The following is a 27685-nucleotide window of genomic DNA, read 5'->3' as shown; positions in this document are numbered from 1 at the left end:
CATGTTTAATATGTTCAAACAACAACATATTGTAGTAATACTATATACATTTTCCTACAACTGTCCATCTTTTTATTGTTATATAAATATGTTGCATTCAATATTTACTTTGCATTTTATGATTCCCATGAAGCGCTGCAGAATAAGTTGGTGCTATACAAATAAAGATTTATTATTATTATTCCCAGATGAACTTATTTGTTTGTCGTTTCAAAGTGAACAGATATTATGCAATAGACCCATGGTCTGCAGAGATTATGTTACACAAGCTGAGGAGGAGCACACATGGGATGTCCTAGATCCCAAGTCCTATATGAGGTGTCTGCAGCATCAGAGTCTTGACATACCAGTATCTCTCACAGATAGAAGTCTATCTACAAACCATGGTAAGTTTTCAATATTTGACAGAATGGTATGTATTGGGGCAGCAAAATGATCATACTTAATTACTAAGATTACACTTCATACAAAAATAATGTTTGTATTGTTTTTTTTTTTAGACGTCATATGCTGAAAAAGGAGAAAAGGTAATCGTGTTATATTAATGTATTTGTTAGGATAAATAACCTTTTCTATGGAAGCCTATTGCATAACCGATCATAATAGTGATGTCACTATCCTTAAATCTGTTACTTGGGAAAACTATTGTCTAAGTTTAGTTCAAAAATGTTTTAAATAAACTGTATACGGGTTCTTAAGAAGAATCGATAAAGAATATCTGATATTAAGCATACAAAAAGAAAGGATAAATCATGATGTATGTGCGTACAGTGCTACAACATAATTAAGGGATAATCTATGGGAGAAGTTATTTCACTTCTGATCTCTAGTTACATCAGCAGTTCAATAATGTTATCTACAGGGACACAGGTAAATGAATAAGGATGTGTTTACACTATGCACACTAGGGGATGTTCACACATGGAATATTTGTTGCAGAACTTTTGGTGAAAATCCATCCAATGTATATTAATGATATTGCTTCTATAACGTACATGGATTTCTGTAAACGTAATAATTGTATAAAACCGCAGGAGAAAATTCTGCAACAAATCTGCCACTGGTAATCAGTTTGCATTAAACATGGTAGATCTTCAGTTATATTAATGCATCCAACACTCCCTATTCAGAATTGTATATACTTGTAACAAGTGCAACATACTGATACAAATTATGTAAATGAGTTATAATGGAATACACTAGAAATGGAATGGGAAAATGACATCTGTCATACAACCATTATCTGTGTGACTTATTTTTGTCTCTGGTATCTTTTATAATAATTATTCTGCAACGTACAGATTCGCACAGCTACCAAGAGTGGATTTTGCTAAAATAAAATAATTCTCCCCATTCATGAATATTATTTTTGAAAGTGAAAACATGAAACATATTTTTGTTTTATTTTATTCAGCATGAACAAGGACGATTTCTTAGTTTTCACTCCATTACGTTATGGGTGAGCAATGCAAAACAGGTAGGTGGCATGAAATGAGTTAAACTGAAGTTGAAAGAATTCTTCTCAGCATGTTGCCCAATTGTAGCTGCAGTTTGTGATTGGTTAGTGAAGGGGAGGGTCTGAGGTCCCTCCAGAATCTGTTTCCACTTATGATGTGTACCACATCTGGTGCTTCTAGAAAGAACACATTCTGATCCTGCAGTGGAAGTCTCTGAGATGTGCCACATGGGTTTCATAAGGACACTGACACAGAAAGCTCTAATAAACACCAATTCTTCACATTCTAGAGGTTTACAAGGGAGTTTTCTAGGAAGATAGATGGATGACTGGTTGTGATTTATGTGCTCTATATAGCTCGGGTCAGGAGTTGTCTTTGTAACAATATGTAAAGATGTTTTGCTCTCTAAAGCTGGCCATATTCATATTGTCTGCAGAAACTGCTAAGCGTTGGCTCGGGCAACAATCTAAGGGTGGTTTCCCATCTGCGTCACAGATCCCGCTGAAAATACTGGGAAAAAAGAGCTGCATGCAGCGCTTTTTCTTCCCTTCAAAAGCCAGGCAGCTGGGTGGAAAGCAGGTGGACACATTATAGTCAATGGGGTCCACCCAGGAGTTGTTCGGTTCTATCCAGATACATTTGTATTGGAGCCTATAGATCTAATTAAAAGTAATAAACATTTATTATGTCATATATGCTGCACAGGAGCCATGTGGACAAAGGGGCCACCAGCACTTTTTAGTGTTTCTAACATTTAATTTAATCAAATTTCTCCATAATTCTGTTAAGTTTAGCTTAAAGAGATACTCTGGAGACTGTTTTTTTTTCCAGTTTTCAACCATCCACTGGATAGGTTAAAACTGATAGATCGGTGGAGGTCTGACCATTGGGACCTCCACCAATCCTGAAAACTGGGGGTTTTGTTTGCCTTACTTCCAGTCACTGCTGGATCACTGCTCTGCCCGAAGTGATTGGAGCGCTGGCCGCCTATGCACTGTGCCACTCCACTCATTTCAATGTGGCTAACGGAAATTGCCAAGCTACATGGCTCGGGTATTTCAGTCAGCCCCATTAAAATAAAGGTAGCTGCACCATGAATGCGCAGCCAGTGCTCCATTCAAAGTGATGTCACTCCGATCGAAGCAGTGACAGGTAGTGGGGCAAATGAAATCTCCCGTTGTCAGGATCAGTAGGGGTCCCTGTGGTTGGACCCTACTGAGCTATCAGTTTTCACTTCTCCAGTGGCTGAGTGAAAACGGGAAAAATGTACTATTTCTAGAATACTGCTTTAATTTTGTAATATTTTTTGTGCATTTCTGGTATTTATTGACATTACATACATATGTACAGTATATGTGATAAAAGTTGATTTGTAGCAACCTGTGGGACCTCTACGTATCAAAAAATGGGGGTTCTCTACTCCGTTTAAGCTTTTAAAGGGAAGGAGAGTCGATCAGTCACCTGTGTGGCATTATCCATTAATGGATTGTTCATTATCACTTGTAATCGCCGCCCAGTGTATCATGGCTCTAGAAGTTGGTAAAGAGCTCATGGTATTTCATGCCAATAAACATAGACCACTCTCTCCCACCACTCATGTGAATTGATCTGTGTTTTAAGCATGTGTTTTGGAATTTATGGTACATTTCCTGTAAGCAAAAGGTATGTTTATATTGTCTGTATCATTTTAGGCGGCCTCTTTTTACTGCAATAAAATGGGATTTGAGCCACTGGCATATAAGGGCCTGGAGACTGGTTGCAGGGATCTAGTTACCCATGTCGTGAAGCAAAATAAGGTATATAGCTCAGAAGTAAGCTTGCAATAACTTGATTTTTTTTTTGCATGTTTAATAGAACACGTATATCTAATCTTTCCTTGCAGATAATATTCCTTTTTGTGTCGCCACTTACTCCAGGAAATGAAGGTATTTTTGTATTCACATATATACATAGGATTTAGCCATGTGCTGGGAAACTTAAGTTAAACATATTCAAAGAAGTAAAACTAAACCAGATTGGATTACCTACAGAAAATGTTGACAGTATTAGGTTCCATTGACATTAAATATGGTGCATGAAACAAAATAAAGAGCATTACTTGTCAATCTGTTTACTATCTGTGCAGGTCTGAATTGCAATTTCGAAAAATGTATGTACCATAGTTAACTAGAGCAAAAGTATGGTATATAGTTTTTATTGAAAACCTTCTCCATTCAATACCTGAAAATTCAGCATTTAATAGGGGTATAACAAGTTATTTCTTTTTAATTAGTCCTCTTGTTAGGGTGACTACCCACTAGCGTTTTTTGTCACTGCGAAATTCGCAGCGTTTTTTTTTCTGCAGGGGGTCTATGGGACTTGTAATGTTAAAATCGCAATCGCGCAAAATCGTGATTTACCGCGAAATTGCAATTTTGCGCGATCGCGATTTTAGCTTTACAAGTCCTATAGCCCATAAACCCCTGCAGAAAAAAAAAAACGCTGCGAATTTCGCAGTGAAAAAAACGCTAGTGGGTAGTCACCCTTAATGAGAAATAAGGGGGCTTTTAGAACTTAAAATGGCACTTAAAAATACCCTCCCTGCAGAACCCACAGAACTGGGTGAAGCAGTATGTAAACATTGCAGCAGCACTTACCCGTACATGGTCTCGTGATTGTTTCCCTTTTTATTCCTACTTTTTATTTTTATACCACTAGGGGAATTGAATATCATCACATTTGATCTTTTCTATAATATGCGGCAAAACTTCAGTGTTGCAGCGTTTTTTATTGGCCTATTAGACCCAGCCTATGATTCAGCCTCATAGACCACTGATGGCAGACCCGGAGGCCATCTTCAAGCCTCCTGGTGCCATAGCAACACCGTGATCATATCACAGGGGTCCAATGGGTGATAGTGGGAGTCCCTCTCCCTGTCAGGCTTTTACATGCCGTGGTTAAATTGAGGTTTCTCCAGTTTTTTTTTAAACTTTTAATATTTAATTTTTTTTTATTTAAAAAAAAAAACTATATTGAATCTTTTTTTTTACACATTCATTTAGTCCCCATAATAGATTTGAATTTGCGATCATTTGATCACTTGTATAATATACTGCAATACTTCAGTTGCCTATGAACTTCTACCACAGGTTGGGCTTGATAGATATCTATACATGGCAGCCCTGGGAGAATTGCAGGGGGTTACGATGGGGTGTGGGAAGGGGTCCGGGGCTGACTGTTTAGATGGATGTCCATTCAGCTTTGACCAAGGCATCTAAAGAGGTAATTGCCACAATCAGAGCTAACTCTGATTGAGGCAGTTGCCGGCGGCTGTCAGCTCTCACAAACAGCTGTTTAGCCGCTGTGTATGGAGCGGACTTAGTTCCCGAGTCCACTCCATACACCCTTCACGACTGCTTGACGTCTACTTACGTTATGCAGTTGGCAAGGGGTTAAAAGGGTATTCTCACTAAAGGCATATTTCCCTTTCCCCAAATGCCACATATAAAAGGAGCGGGGGTGCGAATGCATAACCATAGCTCTATTCACTGGTATGGGAGTGATAGAGATAGTCAAATACATTGATTTTCTTCCTTTCCATAGAAACAAATGGTGGTCACACTTGTGCACTGCTGCTGTGTTCACATTGAACTGTCAAGGTGTGTCATTCTGGAGATCGATGGGGGTCCCAGCAGTTAGACCCCTCAGCTATTAGACAATTATCATGTATATAAGGGAATGTATTTTTTGTGCGGTGCTATGCAACATTTACTGTAGGAAATCCTACTCTTTGTCCCTAAAAACAACCCTAGCTGCATGAAAAACAAAAAGAAAACAAACAATACATCACCTAAGAGGGGTTGTCTGCTCCACCGCACGTCTTCCCTGCAACTCTGGAACTTGTTTGTAGTCTTCAGATTGCGCTTCCTAGTCAGGAGTTTCAAATACCTTGCCTCCAGGAAGCGCTGTCTCTGATTGGCTGAGCCGCAGGGCTCTAGAATCAATCACTGCAGCTCTCGATGAACCACTCACAGCCATCGCATTTGGTGTAAATTACACCAAAAAACTGTCTTACATGCTTCGTGTCACATTTACTACGGGTTTTTAGACACTTTCAGGGTGCATTCACACGAACGTATATTGGCTCAGTTTTCACGCCGAGCCGATATACGTCGTCTCTCTCTGCAGGGGGAGGGGGGATGGAAGAGCCAGGAGCAGGAACTGAGCTCCCGCCCCCTCTCTGCCTCCTCTCCACCCCTCTGCACTATTTGCAATGAAAGGAGGTGGGGTGGGGGTGGGGCTAAGTTCCGAGAATTAGCCCCGCCCCGCCTCTCCCCATTGCAAATAGTGCAGAGGGGCAGAGAGGAGGCAGAGAGGGGGCGGGAGCTCAGTTCCTGCTCCTGGCTCTTCCATGCCCCCGCTCCCCTGCAGACAAGGACAACGTATATCGGCTCGGCGTGAAAACCGAGCCGATATACGTTCGTGGGAATGCAGCCTCAGACAGTTTTTCCAACTGGTCCAAAAAAAGAAATGTGGCCTAATTTGTGCCAAAAATTATGCCAATTTCTGCGGATTGCGCCAAAGTTTGGTGCAATCTTTGGTATACACTAAGCCAATTTATAGGTGGTCTAAACTTAGACCTGACAGATTTAAAATACTACGGATTTATCATTCAGCAAAGATACTGTGCTAAATCTGGCATATTTTCAAAGTGTCTAGTCTAAGGCCAGTGTCACATGGCCATAAGAGCATTTACGTGCACACTTGTGGTGTGTATTTGTTCAGTATATGGCGTGTATTTGCGTGCACATGTGCGTCTTTTACTGTACTTCTTGCACGCAAATCGTGTGCATTTGCATGCACAAAAAAATGAAGGCATGCACCTATTCATTGAAGTGGGCAATTAAGTTAATTAGCGGAATATGAGCTATTTTTGTGTGCAAATGCGCAGGAAGATCGAGCATGCTGCTGCCGTTTTGTGCAAACTAAATGCATGCACAAAATACGCTCGTGTAAATGTGGCCTAACGTTTAGACTGTAGTAATAAATAATCTCATCGGTTTTGTTGAGAAACATTTTGAAATGTTTGGAAATAAATGAGGTCTATTTTTCTTGTACAGAATTTGGAGCCCATTTGCAGAAACATGGTGATGGTGTCAAAGATGTGGCGTTTGAAGTTGAAAACTGTGACTTTCTTGTTGAGGTGACTTTAGATGCATCTACTAGATATGTACATTCACTGTAAAAACAGCTACAATAGATAACGGATCAGTCCAAAGCTGAAGGGACCCCATCAACTGTAATAGGATTTGTCCAGCTTCCATTATGCTCTCCGGCATATTTCTGGTTGAAATGGCCCAGCATGCTGTGATTTTATACCACATCTATGCCGAAGGCCACTGGCGCAGGTATGAGTAAGGCATTACTTGGTCAGAAAGATCCTGTTATTTAGTTAAAGGATTGACCTTCACAAACACGTTTGCCTACTAGAATATCAGAACTACCGATAATTATTTCCAGGTTTCCATAAGCTTTCACTTGCACAATCTATAACCATTTTTTTCGAAGTCGTTGCTTCATTTATTTACATTGAGCAATTATCACGCCATCACGCCCATTATCTGACCGATTCTACTGCGGTAATGATATAAAGTATAGGATTGTTCAGTTGAATACCGTTGAATAAAAGTAACTTGATTAATACCTTCAAATAATCTTTTAACAGAAAGCCAGAGAGCGGGGGGCAGTAATAGTAAAGGAGCCTTGGATTGAAGAAGATAAATATGGAAGAGTGAAATATGCAGTTATTCAGACGGTAATTAAATATTCTTTTCTTCTTTTTTTCATTGAATGTGTATCATTAAATAAAGCTACAGTTTGAAATATCTGGGTCACATACAGACAAAACTGCAGGGCCTCTTTGGCCCTTTTACATAAATGCTAGCCTTATGTTCCCCGCCCTCACCCTTAAACTGCCTGAGGCAAAGCATGAAATGGTGCCCCAAACCCCCTTTACAAAAAAAATCACTAATTCTACAAGCATTGAAAGCGCCAATACACAAGATACCCAACACATATTTGAACCACTGAAACTTGATTGAATTGACAGAGTAACAGTGGCCTCAGTAGTAAGTGTCCCCTTAAATGGCCCCAGTAGTAACTATGACCCTGTTAGTGGCCTCAGTAGTAATGGTATCTCTCATAGTGGCCCCAGTAGTCATGATGTCTCTGGACTTCTGGCCTGGGTGGCATCCTGACAGGCATTTCACTTACTCAGTCTTCAACTCTGGCCCACTGACGGCCATCGCAGGTGAGTCTCTGACACCTGACCTGTTTCTTGGTATTTGCGTACAGGAATGCAGTGCGGATGCCAGGAGCGGGGAGGTCAGGGGTCACAGATTCTGCTGCGGCGGCTGCCATTGGACCAGAGCTACAGACTAAGTGAAATGCCTGTCGGGTTGCTGCCTGGACTGCTCCCAGCCGGCAACTATTTTTTACTGGACATTAATTTTGCTGGTAAAAAATAATTACCTGCCTGCTGGCAACCTGCTACCCCTCTGATGCCCTGCAGGCTGCCGTATGAGACGGGAGTCTCAGGTTACCCTATGGTATGGGCACCTCTGCCTCCCACATGTTATGCCCTAATGTATATATTTGGTGGACATCAAGAGCAGGAAAGAGTGTTTTGTAATATTGGGCTCTTATGAAGAATAGAGAGAGAAAATATGGTCATTATGTACCATTTCAGTCATGCAAAATATGTTTAGTGGAGCCCTATAAAATAGGGCACAATCTTGTTATATACTCTGACTAGTGGACAATGCTTGACTTAAGAGCATGGGTCCTTTTTTTAGACCCGCTTGGTAAGGCACCTGATAACAATATTAGGACCATTCAGGTATGAAATTTAAAAGTTAGTATGTTATTTAACTGCAGCAATAAATGCCGTGAAAAAATATAAAATATAACATGACCCGAATCCCTGAGGATAGTTCATCAGTAGTCTAGAGGTGGACAACCCCTTTACGTCAGTTGTAAGGTAATGTTCATGCTGATTAAATCTCCCAAAGAATTTTGATAGTCCAAGATAAGCTGAAATTCTATCCAATGGATCCACTTCTATGGATGGAAGGCCTTAAGTCTATCACATGCATGAGATCATTAAAGCTGAAGAACCAGAATGAGAACCAAGGGGCAAGTTTCTTTTTCCACATCAAGAGTGTACACACTCGAGCTGCTATTACCTAGTGTCTGATGAGGGAACACTTGTACAATGATATAGGGATCTTGCCGTGATGGCGCACCTGAAAGCCTTTTGTTTCCTTGAAAGTGACTCTCCGGACCTTGGTAAAAAGTTTGTCCTGGGACTGGACAAGGGAAGTAATACTGCCTGCTTCCCTCCATTTGTGACTTTCTGGTGCAGATCTCTTAGTTCCCGGTTCCCCTCTTTGGTCTTCCAAGATCTCCACACTGCTGCTTTAACTACTTGTTGCACCTTGTGCATTAGTAGTATTTCATAGTTTGACACAACACGCTGCTTTTCTGCCCTTTGGCCCAAATGGGCAGCACTGACCAACCTGAAAGCAGCATGTAGTTTCTTAGACACAGTATGTACTGGACAGTGAGAGCAGCGGTGCAGCCATCTTGGAAGATTGAATATGGGTTTGAGAAGAGGTGGATCTGCAAACAAACTGCGGCACGTAATATTACTCCCCCCTCCGGGCCTGGGACACATTTTGTCCCGGGGACAAGAGTGTCACTTTGAGTTGAACTCACCCTAAACTAACATATACTGTATGTCCTATAGGGAATGTCCCTGTAATTTAACAATTGAGACTATGCCTCAAGATTTCCTAAAGTGACATCACAATCAGAACTTGGGCATCATAAAGATTCATGCCTATTGTGCCTGTACTTTGAGCACAAAGTCAAGTATATTAAAAAAAATTGAATTTCCTAGTTCTTACCTCAATGATTACCAGCAGAGATTGCTGCACGATGATCTAGACCAAATAAAGGAGAGCAACTACTTCAAAAATTGGCAATTGTGAAAAACTGGCTTTAACAGTTTTATTAGGGCTCACTCACACGGGTGTATGTGTCCTGCATAATACGCAGTGCTACAAGCCCATTAATTTCTTTTGGGCCACTCGCACATGCTTTTTTTTTACACAGCATGTCCTATTGTGGTGCGTATTCTGCACCAATATAGGCTATGAGAATTGAACATGCGCAGCAAATACGCATGTACATGCGTTTTTGTTGTGTACTGCGTGTTTTATGAGCGTGATCCATGGGACACATATGCCCGTGTGAGTGAGCCCATAGACATATTACACTGACTGGGCCTAGTAACTACCAGACTCCATTGCACAGTCAGCATTGCCAGAGACCAGATTATATTTGTTGCAGTATCAGTTATTTCCCATAAAGTTTTTATACTGGAATCCTTTCCTTTAGTTGTTACATTTTATGTTTTTGGTTTAACTAAATGATTTGGGGTGGAACTTCAGCGAAAAAGGAATTCCAATACTGTGCTGTGTGTGCACCCCATGTCACACCTTCAATTTTGTGTTGTAGCCTGTGTTACTTTTAGTAAATTCCATGAAGTGTTACCTGAATAGTACTTGTAAGTCAATCAGATGCAATGACTTCTCCTAAAATGAAATGTCATCTCTCTCCATCCAGTATGGAGATACAACACACACATTAGTGGAGAAGCTGGATTACAATGGCATCTTCCTACCAGGATTTCATCCACCGTTATTTAAGGATCCTCTGCTCCCAAAGCTGTAAGTGCTCCCCTTTCCAGTAAGAATCATGGAACAAAGGTATTCTAATGAGATGATTTGTGAATTATATATAAAGCAGCAAATATATATCCATATAGTGATAAACTTGCAAGCATTATAGGATCATGCTGCAACTTACAACCAAGGGCAGTACACATCTTTACAGAAATTGTTTGTAAAGTCTTTATAGTCTCAGTTACATGAATTCATAATATTCTGTTCAAAGCTGAATTAAATTAGTAAATCTAACATACTCAATCCTCCCCCAAATCTGACAACGGGGAAAAGATCAGTATACCACCACATACATTAAAACGTTGGCTAGTTACACCAAAATCAGTGAGTTCCTCTGACCTTCATCTAATATTTATGGCCACATTAGGTCCCTAGAAGTCCATGTCAGTCCTGAATCCTATGATATATATTATGTGTATATGGTAAGTATATAAATTACATATGTTAAGTAAATAGCCCTAGCTTTTACTGTGGTAAGGATAGTTACATTATTTATATTTTTATGAATTTCCATCACAGCTTTTACAGCAATTTTCCTAATTGGGGCAAACGGAAACATTTTTATTGCTAATATGAAAAACTCATAAAAAATACAAATCATATATACACTTTCCACTGTAAATAGCCTCATGGCTCCAGTCCTGGTATCTGGCGTAAAGAGACTCACCTACTATTATCCATATAAGCTAGGTTTATGGGCTAAAAGTAGGTGAAGCGCTGAGTCCGAGGATGTAAGTTTTATACTTCTCTCCCCCATAGTTTCCATGGGGAATGCATTTAGTGGCATTGTTAAATAGTACGCCCCTTATATAATTAGAATGGGTGGACTACATGGCAGTGCTGCTCAATATATTGCGTTGTGGCTTCCAACGCTGACACCGTGTGAAGGACGGGGAGGTAAGTATAGCACTTACACTACCGTTCAAAAGTTTGGGGTCACATTGAAATGTCCTTGTTTTTGAAGGAAAAGCACTGTACTTTTCAATGAAGATAACTTTAAACTAGTCCTAACTTTAAACAAATGCTCTCTATACATTGCTAATGTGGTAAATGACTATTCTAGCTGCAAATGTCTGGTTTTTTGTGCAATATCTACAAAGGTGTATAGAGGCCCATTTCCAGCAACTATCACTCCAGTGTTCTAATGGTACAATGCGTTTGCTCATTGGCTCAGAAGGCTAATTGATGATTAGAAAACCCTTGTGCAATCATGTTCACACATCTGAAAACAGTCTAGCTCGTTACAGAAGCTACAAAACTGACCTTCCTGTCAGCAGATTGAGTTTCTGGAGCATCACATTTGTGGGGTCAATTAAACGCTCAAAATGGCCAGAAAAAGAGAACTTTCATCTGAAACTCGACAGTCTATTCTTGTTCTTAGAAATGAAGGCTATTCCATGCGAGAAATTGCTAAGAAATTGAAGATTTCCTACAACTGTGTGTACTACTCCCTTCAGAGGACAGCACAAACAGGCTCTAACCAGAGTAGAAAAAGAAGTGGGAGGCCGCGTTGCACAACTAAGCAAGAAGATAAGCACATTAGAGTCTCTAGTTTGAAAAACAGACGCCTCACAGGTACCCAACTGGCATCTTCATTAAATAGTACCCGCAAAAAACCAGTGTCAACATCTACAGTGAAGAGGCGGCTGCGGGATTTTGGGCTTCAGGGCAGAGTGGCAAAGAAAAAGCCATATCTGAGACTGGCCAATAAAAGAAAAAGATTAAGATGGGCAAAAGAACACAGACATTGGACAGAGGAAGACTGGAAAAAAGTGTTGTGGACGGATGAATCCAAGTTTGAGGTGTTTGGATCACAAAGAAGAACGTTTGTGAGACGCAGAACAAATGAAAAGATGCTGGAAGAATGCCTGACGCCATCTGTTAAGCATGGTGGAGGTAATGTGATGGTCTGGGGTTGCTTTGGTGCTGGTAAGGTGGGAGATTTGTACAGGGTAAAAGGGATTCTGAATAAGGAAGGCTATCACTCCATTTTGCAACGCCATGCCATACCCAGTGGACAGCGCTTGATTGGAACCAATTTCATCCTACAACAGGACAATGACCCTAAACACACCTCCAAATTGTGCAAGAACTATTTACAGCAGAAGCAGGCAGCTGGTATTCTATCTGTAATGGAGTGGCCAGCGCAGTCACCAGATCTGAACCCCATTGAGCTGTTGTGGGAGCAGCTTGACCGTATGGTACGCCAGAAGTGCCCATCCAACCAATCCAACTTGTGGGAGATGCTTCCTGAAGCGTGGGGTGCAATTTCTCAAGCTTACCTCAACAAATTAACAGCTAGAATGTCAAAGGTGTGCAATGCTGTAATTGCTGCAAAAGGAGGATTCTTTGACGAAAGCAAAGTTTGATGTAAAAACAATGTTATTTCAAATACAAATCATTATTTCTAACCTTGTCAATGTCTTGACTCTATTTTCTATTCATTTCACAACGCATGGTGGTGAATAAGTGTGACTTTTCATGGAAAACACAAAATTGTTTGGGTGACCCCAAACTTTTGAACGGTAGTGTACATCCCCAGACTCAGTGGATCACCTACTTTCAGCTCATTAGCTTAGCTCATAGGGCTAATAGTAGGTGACATAGTCTCTTTAAAGCGACTTAGGGAGTGCTGTTGCTCTGCCTAGTTATGTGGTGGTGGATTCTGAGCCCACCCATGGACCCAAAACAAAGAAGGAGAGGCAATGGGGAGGAATGGAGGAGCAAACAGGCTGAGCAAGGGTAGCGCCCCACACTTTTGTTATTGGCTGTGTGGTTTTAGGCAGTTATTAACAATCAACAGTCAGTCAGTACTTAACTAATTTGCAAGCCACACTCACCCACAACTTTTGATCACATCATGACAACGCTATAGGCATGCAGTGTCCACAGTGTGGCACCCTACCCTAAGTAATTACAAAAACATGTGCAGAAGCTTTAAATGCTTGATACTTATCTACATGGCAAGTTTTAGGAAGCTAATAGACAAATACGACTGGCTGCCGCCAGCACTCATAATTTAGAACTGATTGCTACACTAATGGGCCATTTACATGGGATAACCATCGCTCAAAATTTGTTAAAATGAACGAATTTGAGCGATAATTGTTACGTGTAAATGCAAAAAAAATCACTCACTGTTCGTTCACAAGTTTTTATCACTGACTTTCAGTCAGCATAAAAACTACCGCTGGTTCGCAGGCTTTTCGTTCCGTGTAAACAATCACCATAGAAGGTGAAGCGCTGAGTGAGAAGCCCGCAATCCAGCGGTGAAGTCTGTCAGTGTAAACATTCTGCATAAGCGTTACCAACCTTAGCGGTGACGTCAGCACTTGTGCAACTGTCGTCCCAAGTAAATGGGCCATAAGCTTGTAAGTCCAAGTACAGCTGTACAATTAGCACTAAATCACAATCGTTAGTGACTCTCATGTAATCGTGGCTTAAAAAAATACTTGTCATGAGGTAACCGCCGTACAGGCTGATGTTGTCATTTGTTTATATCATAGGCCAAGCTGCAAACTTAATTTCTTAGATCATGTGGTGGGAAATCAACCTGATAATGAAATGGTCCCAATTGTTGAATGGTAAATATAAATTAATTACTTGCACAACCAACTTTCTCTCTTACAGGTATATACTGTCCCAACATATGGCTCGGTTTGGTCTTGTACAGACCCCCTCCTGTACTACATTCTTCTTTTCAGCTCATCGTAGTACGATGAATATTAAACATTGAGACAATTTTGTGCACTAATTCCAGCCAATTAAGACAAAACAGCATTGGATAGTGGAAGGTCTAATTGCTCTCTAAGGCCTCATGTCCACTCAAAAAATACAATCCGCGCAGAATCTGCCGCGGATTCCGCGCAGATTTGCTTTTAATGGCATTTTTTTTACATGCAGATATCCGCACACATTGCTATCAATGTGATAGCAATGTTGCTGATCCGCGCGGATTCCGCGGCAAATGGAGCCTGCCGCGTTTTTTCTCCCGCGCGTGAAAAACGCAATTCTTTTAAAATGCCATCCGCGTGTGCAAAAATCAATGTAATGGACCCGCGGATGGCAATGATTCCCTATGGGCAAAATCCGCAGCGGAATCCGCAATTTCATTTACCCAGTGGACATGAGGCCTAAGGCCTCGTTCACATGAGTGCTGTTTTAGCGTAGTATAGGCACGTGAAAAGATCACGGCTATACTGCACTAAACATGGCGTGAACAGGTGAATTCCAGCTATTTTAATTAGCCTGTTCACACGATCCGAGGTGCGTGTAATCCAGCTCCCATAGGAGTCTATGGAAAAGCATGCACCACAGATAGGTCAGGTCCTATATTTTCTCGCACCACGGACCTTAGATGCGAACATTGCAGTTGCATGTCCTATCTTTGTTAGGCGCAAGTATTTTGTGCATCTAAAATTCCTTCATCTAAATGGTTCTATAGGAAACCATTGGTTTTAATAGAAGCGTGTTCTTTGCGCACCTATAATGCGCTAAAAGCACACTCGTCTGAACAAGGCCTGCTAGAGACTCTAGCTGCCATTGAAAATGCATCTTTGTATCCTATTGTGGAAGTGGGATGTCTATATACGCTGCTAAACAGGTGCAATATTTAAATATATATATAGTGTACCATGGCATGTTATGTGCTTATACAGCTACACACGTATTATATAAGGAGCGTATAGACCTGTACTACTGCTGCTATTAGAGAGAACAAACTTTCCTTTAGAAAAGGTTATTCTGTTATAAAGAGAATTTTGTAATTATTGGCATGAGGACTGCATCATGGGAAATCAAAGAATCTTCCACGATGTGGTCACAGGAGTACATGGGGAAATCTGAGGCACTTCCCGGAAAGTGACAAAGGTCCCCAACACTTTCATTCCTCTACGAGAAAGACAAGTTATTTCTCCTGGTATCCTACCTGGCCAGGTGGGAGTTAGTTGTTGCCTGGTTCCCACATCTCCAAAAAAACAAACTACTAAAGCCGGCTGTATGCAACCGGATTTCAATAGCGGAAACCACAATTGTCTTTTATGTGGATAATCTGCGGTATTCTGCATTCATTGAAAAAATAGAACATTTACATATCCGCTCACATGAGCTGATAGTAATTGTGATATCTGCGAGCGGCTTTAAAATTGCAGCTTGTTCTATTTTTGTGCTGACTCCACATGGATGGCTTCCATTGAAGTCAATAGATGCCGTCCGACCTGCAGCCCATCCGCAATTGACATTGCGGTTAGTCTGCGAGTACCTGTGCCATCACCTAGCGATGGAGCGGGACAAACTGTCATCTGCAATGCAGAAAGCTAAGGTACACGGGGTCGTCGGCCAGGGTCAGAGCCGGACTCCGCTGTGGGCTCCCAGCGGTTGGAAAATCAACAATAAAGGAATTCAAGCTGCCTTAGATTTATCCTAAGAGAGAAATAAAAAGGAAATAATATAAGGCCAGACTAGCTGGACCAGGGGGGGGGGGGGGGGCCTTTTTCTGCCATCAGTTTTCTGACCAATAATTTTAACCAACCATTTCTTGACCTTTTCTGTAGGTACCAGAAAACTCTGTTGTTTCACCGCTTTTGGTCGATAGATGACAAACAGCTTTACACAGAGTTCAGTGCGCTCCGTTCTATTGTAGTCGCCAATTATGAGGAGACCATCAAGATGCCTATAAATGAGCCGGCTGTAGGAAAGAGGAAATCTCAGATCCAGGTACAATGTCATGAACATCTTGAAAACAACAAAATGACATATGCAGGTGGGTTACAATGTATAGGCAGAGCAGGAGAAGCAATATCAGTGCTGATACTTGGCTGTATTACATACATATAACCAAGGAGGACATAAAGGCAGCCAATACTAAATAAATATGAAAGCCCATGCAACCACTTATATCTACCGTGTTTCCCAGAAAAAAAAAACAACAACAAACTGTTATACATTAATTTTTGCCTCAAAAGAGGCACTAGGCCTTATTTTCAGGGAATATCTTATTATACTTATCTAGCAGGCTCAGTCCAGGTCCCTCCCGCAGCCCTCCACAGTTCTGACGTGGTTCCCGGAGGCATATTAGCACTAACTGCTTAGGTTAAGCAGCGCTGCTGATTAGAGCCACCTGATTGGCTCTTCGGCACCACGTGACTACACAGCGTGCACGCGCATTTCCTTCAGCAGCCGTGCACTACACACTACAGTTAAGCAGACGTGCACTACACACTACACTTAAGCAACACGGGTTTAGGTTTAGGGTTAGGGTTAGCTAAACCTAACCCTAAACCCTCAAACTAACCCTAAACCTAACCCTAAACCCTAACCCTAAACCTAACCCCGTGTTGCTTAAGTGTAGTGTGTAGTGCACGGCTGCTGAAGGCAATGCGCGTGCACGCTGTGTAGTCACGTTGTGCCGAAGAGCCAATCAGGTGGCTCTAATCAGCAGCGCTGCTTAACCTAAGCAGTTAGTGCTAATATGCTTCCCGGAGTCCTCAGCTGCTCATACAATATCACTTCCTGGTTACAGCATTCATAAATCCCACCTCCAGGAAGCAATGGTTGTGATTGGCTTTTCGACCGCTGCTCAGCCAATCAATGCAGCGCTGGATGAACCAATGCGATGACTGTGATTTGTTTATCCAGCGCTGCATTGATTGGCTGAGCAGCAGTGGAAGAACCAATCAACAGCCATCGCGTTGTTGAAGCGGGATTTATGAATTGGCTGAGCCACAGCCAATCACAGCCATCGCATTGGTTCATCCAGCGCTGCATTGATTGGCTGAGCAGCGGTCAAAGAACCAATCACAGCCATCCTTTACTGGAGGTGGGATTTATGACTCCCATAACCAGGAAGTGATGTTGTATGAGCGGCTGAGGACTGCAGGAACGGCGCTGAACCTCTAGAGAGCAGCAGGAGAGACCTGGACTGAGCCGGCTAAGTAATGTATTCTTTTTTTTTTTTAATGTAGTGTAACTAGGGCTCATTTTCCAGGTAGGTCTTATTTTCAGGAAAATGGGCTATAAGAAATGATGTTCACTGCCTTCATCGTGATTTAATAATTTTCATGACAGGAATATGTTGAATATTACGGTGGCGCTGGAGTTCAGCACATTGCCCTAAACACTTCAGATATCATAACTGCGGTAAGTGTCATGTGTGTATATCATTATCACAAACACAGTTTAGTTACAAAAATAAGTGTTTCATAAACAATAACTCTTTCAGATTATCAACTTAAAAGATAGAGGCATGGAATTTATGTCCGTTCCATCCACTTATTACCAGACACTGAGGGAACAATTGAAAACCGCAAAAATACAAGTAAAAGAAAACCTTGACAAGCTGGAGGTTGGTTGGAACACATTTGGTGTTGATGAAATGCAGCTCATATGAAGCATATTGACATAATTATGTTTTTAGGAACTGAAGATCTTGGTGGACTTTGATGAGAAAGGCTATTTGCTGCAGATTTTTAGCAAACCAGTCCAAGACAGGCCAACCTTGTTTCTAGAAGTGATTCAACGTCATAATCATCAGGTATGCAAGAAAGGCAGTTCAATGAGATAGTCAATAGCACCAATTCTCCCCTGTCCTTGATATCAATGTCAATATACAGTAGTAGGTCAGAAAATCCCAGCAGTATCACTACAAGCTAAAACTTGAAATTTACATAATAGGGACTAGATCACCATTTTTTAAAATTAATTAAAACAGCTAAACATTTTTTTTTTCATTTTTCTAATTTGCTTTTATTTTCTAATTATAGAATGTTTATTCTGTTGTCTGTACATGACTATGGAGAGTGCCATCTTGCCTGAGCTACATTTATGCTTTACAGCAGCTTCATGGGCCATTCACACAAGATCTAAGAATACATTCACACAAAGAATACAAGGGTGAACAAGAGTGCTGTATTAGTGCATATAGAGGTCATAGAAGACCCCCTTTGCCTAATAAAGTGAAGACAGATACTGCAAAGAATAATTTCCACTCTGGAGTACTTCCATATATTACATGGCCACCCATTATTAGGGAAAATGTATGGCTGCCTGAATGTTCCCTTAGCCAACCATAGATCCTAATTGCTGGGGGTTTCAGTAGCTGGACCCATATTGATCAGCTTTGTTCTGAAAGTGGTTAGATAATCCTTTTAATTAATTTTGAACAATGGTGTAACCTATTGCAACATCTATCACTTTGTATATGTAGTGCAAACACATTGTACAGCAATGTAAAGAACATGCAATCACAGCATTCCATCTTGTACTTTCTATATCAGAGACAAATACCCACTTGCACGATACCTACACTCCTATCCCTAGAGTACCAGCAGAAAATCCATTAGGGTCAAAATCATTTTCTCTAATGGCTCTAAGGCTGGCCATACACATTAGATTTTAATTGTCCAAACCCACAGATTATGTAATGTGTATTGTAGCCTTCTGATGCCCCCTTAATGACAAATGTCAGTAGTAAAAAGATGAGTTAGGATTGAACTGCCCGATCCTTTGTTCTTGGAAACAGAAGCCACTCTGGCAGTAACCTTCTTCCCTCTCTGCATTCAGAACACTTGAATACTTGGCCGATGGTGAATGTGTATGCGACCGAGAGGCAAGATAGTTGTAAGCCAAATGACAGCTATCTTATTTGATTGCAAATACAAAAAAATGGTATATCGCGCAAGTCTCCAGTGAAATATCAACAGGCAATGAGATAAAATATCTGACTTCTCTTTTTGTTTAGTGAATTAAAACCAGCAATAAATACGCGTTTTGGGGTGAACCCCTTCATCAGTCATGCTGAGCATTACATTGGTGGTAATGGTGCAATAGAATGTACCCAAAGAGACAGGCTAGTGGCCCCAGAGCGGGGCAACCTAAGGCGGTGACGCAGGGAAGAAGAAGTCGGACTCTGGCATCACCGCCTTGGGTCTCCCCACTCCAGTGCCACTAGCCTGTCTCTTTGGGTACATTCCACTCCACCGTTACAACCAATTTACCCCCCAGCATAATATTTGATCCCATTGCCTGACAACTTTTCCCTGGAGAGGTACACTGATATACCAGTTCTTTGTATTCCCACATCTATATTTAATCCGTCCACCATTTGGTGGATCCACCTGGTTGGCAGCACCTCCATCACTGGTTTTCAATAATTTTCGTTTTAAGCTTTTGAGCCCTGGGCTCACACCGGGGACTCAGGCTTTTGACACCTTTTAGGTTTTGCTCCACCTTCTTCCATCTTCATCTATCTTATGTGTATGGGTAACCTAAGGGTGCTTTTAGACATCAAACATGACAAAGTGTCAGCTCTATGTACAAAATATGCTTTATTTCCTTTATAGACAGAACATCACATAGCACTGTGCTATGTGATGTCCTGTCTATAAAGGAAATAAAGCATATTTTGTACGTAAGTGTATTTTACTTATATTTACTAATTGTTTATATTTATTTATTGTTCTTTGGTTTTATCCCCTTCTTTGTCGCAATTATCGTTTTGTGTACCACTTGTTTTAGAATATGTAGCTCACTATCCAGTTGTCTGAGGAAGAGGTAGTTAGTCTAGAAACGTGTAACATACATGTTTGGCAGTATAAAAAAGTGATTTCTTCAATTTCCTGTAGATTAATTCATAAAATGAGAACCAAGTTTAATGTAGAGGATATGTACAATTATATGAGACAATTTTTTTGCCATCAAAACCACAAGAATACCTACACATTGGAAACCAAGAGTGTGAACTGTCTTAGCACAAGTATAATAATGCACAATTTATAACAAGTTGAATTTGTATTTTAGGGATTTGGTGCTGGAAATTTCAAGTCGCTATTTGAAGCTATTGAACTGGATCAAGAGGCACGAGGAAACCTCACTGTTCTAACTCCAAATGGGGAAATAGAAAGTCTATAAAGTAGGGCAGATTATACAGGTGCATGGCTACAGAAAATCTTCGTTATTAGATTAGGAGAAAAAAAAAACATTTAAACTTGCTGGAGCCTTCACTAGTCCTTCCAAACTGCTATTTACAAACAATGTATTGAACAACTGGCCTTATTAGGAATTTTTAATAACAGAGCTCTACTTTCCCCTCCACCACCACTGGAATCTAGCATTTATTATGACGGATGATGTCACAGGAAACTAGGTAACCGCTGCAGCCAATCAGAGGCTCGTTCTACTGGCATCAGTGTTCACATTCTGAGCGCCATGACGACAAGTACGGAAGCGTGATGTTGCAGCCTCCCATTGGCTGCAGCGGTCACTTGATTTCCTGTCACATCTGTCCCAACAAACTCCAGGACCGGAGCAGGGCTGCAGCACTGGGTCCCAGCGCTGGCAAAGAGGAAAGTAGATCTGTTTATTATTTGATTACCGGCAGCCCTATTGAAGGGGGGCTGTCCTGGAAGTGGTGCTTTTATATAGATATAACAGACAACGAGCATCCCAATGGACAGTAGAATAAAGAAACGATCACATATTGTGGAGTAATCACTGCAGAATTCATTCATTACAAAGAATGAATTCCACAACAAATCAAACATGCTGCACATATGAAAATCCGCAACACGACTACCTTTCGCTGCAGATTTTTACCACCGTAAGCGAATGGGGTTTGCTAAAACTTAACCCTTTCCAATCCAATTTGTATCCTGGTTTTCCTACGGGGCTTACTCTTTTTCTGCCACTATACAATGGCGCTATATGCTGGCTAAAGCCAGTACTGCATGAGGTGACACGTTGGATAGGCTCCCACAGCAGAGAGGCTGGCAATATTCAGTAAGAGAACCCCGACGGACGTCTTCCAACATCGGAGCTGTACAGCCTTAAATCATAATGTCTTCAGAGGTCAGACAGTGGATTGGAAAGGGTTAATTCACTTACATTGTACTATACTTTGCTGCGGAAAATGTGTAGCAATTCCAGTATGTGTGAACTATCCTAAGAGCTTATTACAATGATGTTACATAATGAATTAAATAAAGCATATTCCATCTGAAAGCCTCTCTTCCAAAACAGCATACCTGCCTACACATGCTCCAGAGATGCCGACAGGAAGAGGCAAACAGTTAGTCATCCTGGAGTTGGTGCATTGGTCTTCAACCTACTTAAAAAAAAAAAAAAAAAAATTCCTTTAAGAGACTATTTGCAAAGCCATGTTTTCCATGGACAGCACACAGCATGATTATAGCCTAAGAGGATATACACGAGTGACGGGTTTTCATGGAGGACATGCAATGTGCAGTGTCCGTGTGGATCTGACAGAACACAGACGGGTGTCTGATATACATTGTGCTTGGGTTCCTTGGGTACAATATGAAATATGGCTTTGTGAATCCGGCCTTTAGTAACTTAAGTCAAAAATCATTTACTGCTAAAACTGCTACTGGCAAAGTGGAAAGCCAAAATGAAATGATGAAAATAAGTAATATGTAGCTCTGAATACCAATAGAACCATCAGCACTGCATGTCTGTTAGCTTGTGTATATGTAAGCCGCCGACCGGGGTGGGCTTTCCAGAATACAGCGAAGTCCTGAACAAAAGACGCGACTCAAAACCAATCCGTAGCAATGAGATTTTACTTAATTTGGCAGAACCCTTAACCAACCCGAACTCCCCCAGAAAGTTACATACACTCAGCGGGGAAGCTGAGACTCTTGTACCATGCAGCGCTGTGCTCTATAATGTGCGCCTTCAATATCCTCCAAGCTTTTGCCTAGCCGCAGGCCGTCTCTAACCAGCCGCTATTACCTTCTATCACCCTGGAAGTAGGAACAATCAGTGAGGATGCTAGGGAAGCACCGGCGGCACAGCACAAGAGCTTACAATCTTATCAACACACCCGTATTCTCCCCTTACACAACACCACTCAACAGATATAACAATATATATATAGCTCACAAGTCAAGGCAAAGTACAGTTGCGTAACGTGTGACTTGTAGATATCCTTAGACAGCTCTACGAGTATAGAGTTCTCTGTGTGTTAGGACTATGTCGGACAGCTCAGTCCCCAGCAGTGCGGCCAGCGGCCATCAGTATGCCTAACTAACTAACTGCCGGCCTTGTTATTAGTCTCAGTCAGATTGGCGGTGCGTGCACGGTTACACCAGAGGCCTTAGTTCTCTAGCTGACCCGGGTCTGGTGGGTACCTTTAGACTTTGTCCGGAACGCAGGAATAGGATTTCATCCAAGAACCATATGAACTCACTGACGCCGCTACTTCTGAGCCCGGTCTGTAATGACCATCTTCTCCGTTAAGATGGTAGTCTGACAAGCTCTGGAACAGTCTCTAATGCAGCTCCCCTCACGGAAGCTCCGGTCCTCGTTGGGGTCCTTTTTCCGGTGGATCGCAGTGTCTGTCTCGCTAGCTGCAGTCCTCACCAGCTCATCTCATCTCGCTCACACGCATCTAACCGCTTTTTCTGCTCCTCTCTATGGTCATGATGCACTTCTTTTTTCTCTGTCCCAGTCCAGAGCACAGTGACCTCTTGTGGTCAAAAAACAAAATGACAGTTACAACAGAAACGGACATTCCCAGCAGGAGGACTGTTTCACCATCTTACATATATGTTACTCTCAGAATGATGCTTGCCTGTTCTCACTTTATGAATTAGTACAGAATAGTAAAGCCTGGCACAGAACTTCCTATACTATGGCAGGGTCCCCCATATACACCATTGGACTGAGTAATGCAAAATGGAACACTACAGCTTTAGTTGTACAGGAAGGTCTCTACTTACACAAGCAACTTTATATAATACGACTTGTTTTACAATATGTAACTCACTATCTGGTTGTCTGAGGAAGATGCAGTTAGTCTTTAAATGTGTTACATGCTCTGTTAAAATAAAGCTTTTTCTACCATTCACCATCAGACTCTTCCCTTTTGCCATTAGGTTGCGCCAGTGCCCTAGTTTTTTTCCTTAGCTAGCTACCTTATGTTTTTTGGCATTATACAGCCTTTTTGGCTAAATTGTGCCACAAAAGTTTCCGTTAACATCCCCATTTCTGAAGTCAGGCTTTTTTTTTTGCATTCAGAACAAGGTCTGCTACAATATTCTACATGGTAAACAGAATAAACTCAATAAATAGATATAAGATGTATTCTGTTTTTACAATTGAAGTCAATAACGCAAAGTACTTTAAAGCGACCCTCCAATCCTGGAGAAACAGATCGCTGAATTGCTTCTCTGACTACTTAATGCATGCTGTACAATAGTATACATGAGTAGTCTACATCATTAGTCTAATACACTACATGAAGATGTGACTGGCCAATGCTGTTCACCTGGTCACTCCAAGCAGGTGTAGTGTCTTTTACACTGTGCATTAATAGGCAACATTAGTCTATCAGGCAGTCAGAGAAGCTGGTGTGGCCATCTTTGTTTCTGGACCCTTATTCACACTTAAGATCTATCTGCTCGTATTAGCAGCCATGTTAAAGCACAAGTCTAAAGGTCCCTTTCCAAGGGACAATTATTGTCCCAGCGATGATTGCTCCTGTGCTTTCACATAGGAGTAGAGATGAGCACGTATACTCGCTAAGACAAACTACTTGAGCAAGTAGTGCCTTATTCGAGTACCTGCCCACTCGTCTCTAAAGATTCGGCTACCGGCGGAGGAGAGCGGAGGGGAGATCTCTCTCTACCTCTCTCCCCCCCCCCACTCACAACCGCAACTCACCTCTCACCCGCGCCGCCAGCCGAATCTTTAGAGACGAGCGGGCAGGTACTCGAATAAGGCACTACTCGCTCGAGTAGTATGCTCGCTCTTCTCTACACAGGAGCGATAGGCAGTGAATGGAGGCGGAGTGGCCTAGAGATCTTTCCAGCCACCCACATCCATTCACATAAGCAGGCAGTTCACAGATAAATGATTGCTTGTTTACATGGACCAATCGTCATTCGGTTTTTATCTCTGCATAAACTGAGTGATAAGCAAGCGAATAATTGTTTGTCGTTCAGTCGCTGGCATCATTTATACTTAACGATTATTGTTCAAAATCCCCTCAATCCAGTTAGAATCTGAAAGATTGCTCCATGTAAAAAAGGGGTCTAAGCTTGCCAGGAAGTCTGTGCATGTCCAGACTTATTGTTTAAACCTGGGAATAACCAATTACTACAGATTTTAGGTGCAGAACTCCACAACAATTAAACCATATGTGAACACAGCATAAGGGCATACACACATGGCATTTTCCATGTCTCAATACTATGACACAAGACCTAAGCCTCAAATTTCTGCTACAAATCCAGAATTTGCATCAATTAGTGACAGGTTACCTCCACTCCAAATCTGCACCATATAAACAAATGTGCAGATTCCCCATCAAATGTATAGGAAATGGAGTCAGGGCAGATGTCAAAATTCACCATATGGGAGAAAAGAAGGGTCCGTCTTGTAGTCTGTGAAGGAAACTATGCAGCTGCTTGCTCATTGCTGAAGACAAAGTTACTAAAAACAGCAGCAGAAGCAAGTGAACGTCTGATAATGTATTGATCTTTTTTCTGTACTCCAGTTAAATATTTTTGACGGGGAACCTGTATTTCTGTACAAGGGAAACGCAAGATCAGTAATTACCTAATAAAGTTATAGTTACTGGAATGGAAGTCATGTTTCAAAGATCTGCTTTTGCCATTTCCTGTGGGTTGACTTTGGTGGCAGCTAGGACAGAGGTTAGGGAAGGAAGCAGGTAATCTGCCATTCCACCAGTCCTGAGAATGAAGCAGCTGTAGTGCTGCCCACTTTGCTTAACTGGTGTGCTACAAAGAAAAGCAGTAAATAGGGCTAGCCGTATATACTGCACCATTGGATGGCCGCAAGTGTGAATGTGCAGGAAATACATAGAAGGGGACATAGTGCTGCACGTCCTCCTTCAGGATAGGTGGACGTTCCAGAGGTCAAGTAACTACATATCACTTTCTTCCAGTTTACAAACATACTGTACCTTATCCATTTTTTTGTATTTCCATCCCAACATTTGCTCTTAATGCTCGGAATTCATGTATTCCTTTCTCCATTTAGCAAAGGGCATTTGTATTATCCATCAGGGACAGATAGATGCTCCAGTAACAACACAAAATACAATTTACAATGCCTTTTGTTCTTGGACTGTTTACTCGTCCACATGGTTATATCTTTTCTGATCTCTACTGCATTCTGCTTGAGGGCCCCAAGACATTTAACCCTTTGCAATCCAATTTTGGATTCAGGGTTTCCTAGGGGGCTTCCTCTTTCTGCCATTATACAATGGCGCCATCTGCTGGCTAGAGCCAGTACTGCGGTATGTGACATGCCAGAGAGGCCCCCGACAACAGAGCGGCCAGTAATCTACAGTAAGAATACACTGCCGGATGTCTTCCGACATCGGAGCTCTACAGGCTTCAATCAGAATGTCTTTAGACGTCACACAGTGGATTTGAAAGGGTTAAATGGAACCTGTCAGGAGATTTATGGATCCGCAACAATGGGCAGCAAGAAATACTATTCTAAAGAAAATTTATTCTAACCCGCTGGGCAGCTACCCTCTGCCATCTCCATGCCCAGCACAGCTAGACCAACAGGTCTCTCCCTATATGCCAATAAGAAGAGACCCGTCAATAAGGTCATGCAGTGGACACCCCCACCATGCCCGACTCTTCTTCTAAAGTGTTGCAGCATTTCAGAAAGCATAGCTCTTTGTAATGAGGGAGCCTGCAGATATTTCATGCTACCTCATTAGGGCAGTATGAAGCTGCTGAGTTCACAAAATCGATTGTTGCTAGTTTTAAATGTAAAGATACACATAATTAGTATTAAAGTTTATCCAGTTACTACATTGCAGTTACGGTCCTTTTACACAATGATCCGGCACAAGCATTGAACCTTAGTTTTCCGAATCATCAGCCCATGTAAAAACGCAAATGATCAGCCAACAAACGAGCAAACGTTCAATTGGCTGACTATCTTTTGTATGAGCATAAAACGCTTCGCTCGTTGACCTGTCCGTCTGTAAATGGGAAGATGTGTTATCAACCAATCTATTTGATAGGAGGATGAACGATTGCAGTAATCCTAGTTTGTCCTTATGCCATTGATCCTGTGTCGGATGTAAATGGCAGGAGCGAACCGCAATTTGACATGCTTTGTCGATCAGTGCTCACTTACAGCCCTTAAAGGGGTGGTCTCGCGAAACCAAGTGGGGGTATACACTTCCGTACGGCCATATTAATGCACTTTGTAATATACATCGTGCATTAAATATGAGCCATACAGAAGTTATTCCACTTACCTGCTCCGTTGCTAGCGTCCTCGTCTCCATGGTTCCGTCTAAATTCGCTGGCAGCTTGCTTTTTTAGACGCGCTTGCGCAGTCCGGTCTTCTCCATTCAGCACGAGCCGCTTCAGTGTGCTCCCCGCTACAGCTCTTCTGCGCATGCGCAGACGAGCTGTCACTGCTCGGGAGCGCGCTGCAGCGGCCATTCTGTACCTTCCTCTGTTAGAGGAAGGTGCAGAAACTGGAGCTGCCCAGCGGAGAAGCCCGGAGAAGCCCAGCCCAGCAGCCCCGAGAAGCCTCCCAGGTAAGTGATTTGTGGGGGGGGGGGGCTGTCGCTAGGCCGGGGGGGGCTGCCGCTGCGATGGGGGGGCTGTCGCTAGGCGGGGGGGGGGCTGTCGCTAGGCCGGGGGGGGGGGCTGTCGCTAGGCCGGGGGGGGGGGGCTGTCGCTAGGCCGGGGGGGGCTGCCGCTAGGCCGGGGGGGGGCTGCCGCTAGGCCGGGGGGGGGGCTGCCGCTAGGCCGGGGGAACTAGCGCTGGGCTCCGGAACCTAGCGCTGGGCTCCGGGGCCTAGCGCTGGGGAGCCGGGGGCTAGCGCCTTACCTGCTGCCTGGCGGTGGGCGTCTGGTCGGCGGCTGCGGGGCGTCTGGTCGGCGGCTGCGATGCGTCCGGTTGCCATGGTGACACAGCTGGCGGCGTCTCGGGAGCGCGCACGTCGGGCTGCAGCGAGCGACGGGGAAAGAGCCGGCGGCCATCTTGAGGAAACTTTTATAAGTTGCTGAAACGCTGGAACGGTAAGTACAAACCAGCTAGAAATGTCATTTACAGGGGGGCTTAGTAATGTGTACTTAATGGGGGGGACTGGGCAAAAAAAAAATTTAACTGCTTCCTCGAGACATCTCCTTTAAGCTTTTTATGTACGATCATGTGGTTTCTAATAGTCTAGTCTAAGATGCTCATAATCCAGACCGTGGTGGCTTTCTGGCCTTATGAGAACAGTTCATATGATAGAATCTGGCACTCGTAAAATAAAATACTCTTTTAGGCCAACTTCACATGGGCGAGCGCAATATGAGGCCGTGAATCCCGCCCCCATATCACGCTCCCCACCATGTGAATTCCCCAGGGATGTGAGGCCGTTTCATGTGAAAACAGCCCTCGCATCACTTCGGGGATGAAGGAAATCCGCAGCAGATG

The 27685-nt window shown here is 42.4% G+C and overlaps 1 protein-coding gene across 1 annotated transcript; it reads left to right on the top strand.

Annotated features, from left to right (window-relative positions):
- The first annotated feature begins 263 nt into the window (after nucleotides 1-263).
- Nucleotides 264-23105, top strand: HPD (4-hydroxyphenylpyruvate dioxygenase). The gene is made up of 14 exons (XM_066603292.1): nucleotides 264-386; nucleotides 501-527; nucleotides 1415-1477; nucleotides 3149-3253; nucleotides 3340-3382; nucleotides 6557-6639; nucleotides 7162-7251; nucleotides 10125-10228; nucleotides 13750-13827; nucleotides 15796-15958; nucleotides 17309-17380; nucleotides 17463-17585; nucleotides 17658-17774; nucleotides 20039-23105. Exons 1-14 carry the CDS (start codon nucleotides 384-386, stop codon nucleotides 20147-20149), a joined length of 1182 nt encoding a protein of 393 aa, XP_066459389.1. The 5' UTR covers nucleotides 264-383; the 3' UTR covers nucleotides 20150-23105.
- The last annotated feature ends 4580 nt before the right edge of the window (nucleotides 23106-27685 follow it).

The sequence above is a fragment of the Eleutherodactylus coqui genome, chromosome 5 (genome assembly GCF_035609145.1).
Source record: "Eleutherodactylus coqui strain aEleCoq1 chromosome 5, aEleCoq1.hap1, whole genome shotgun sequence".
Classification (NCBI taxonomy): domain Eukaryota; kingdom Metazoa; phylum Chordata; class Amphibia; order Anura; family Eleutherodactylidae; genus Eleutherodactylus; species Eleutherodactylus coqui.
Note: the sequence above shows the minus strand (reverse complement) of the source record. Positions and strands in the feature narration are given on the sequence as shown.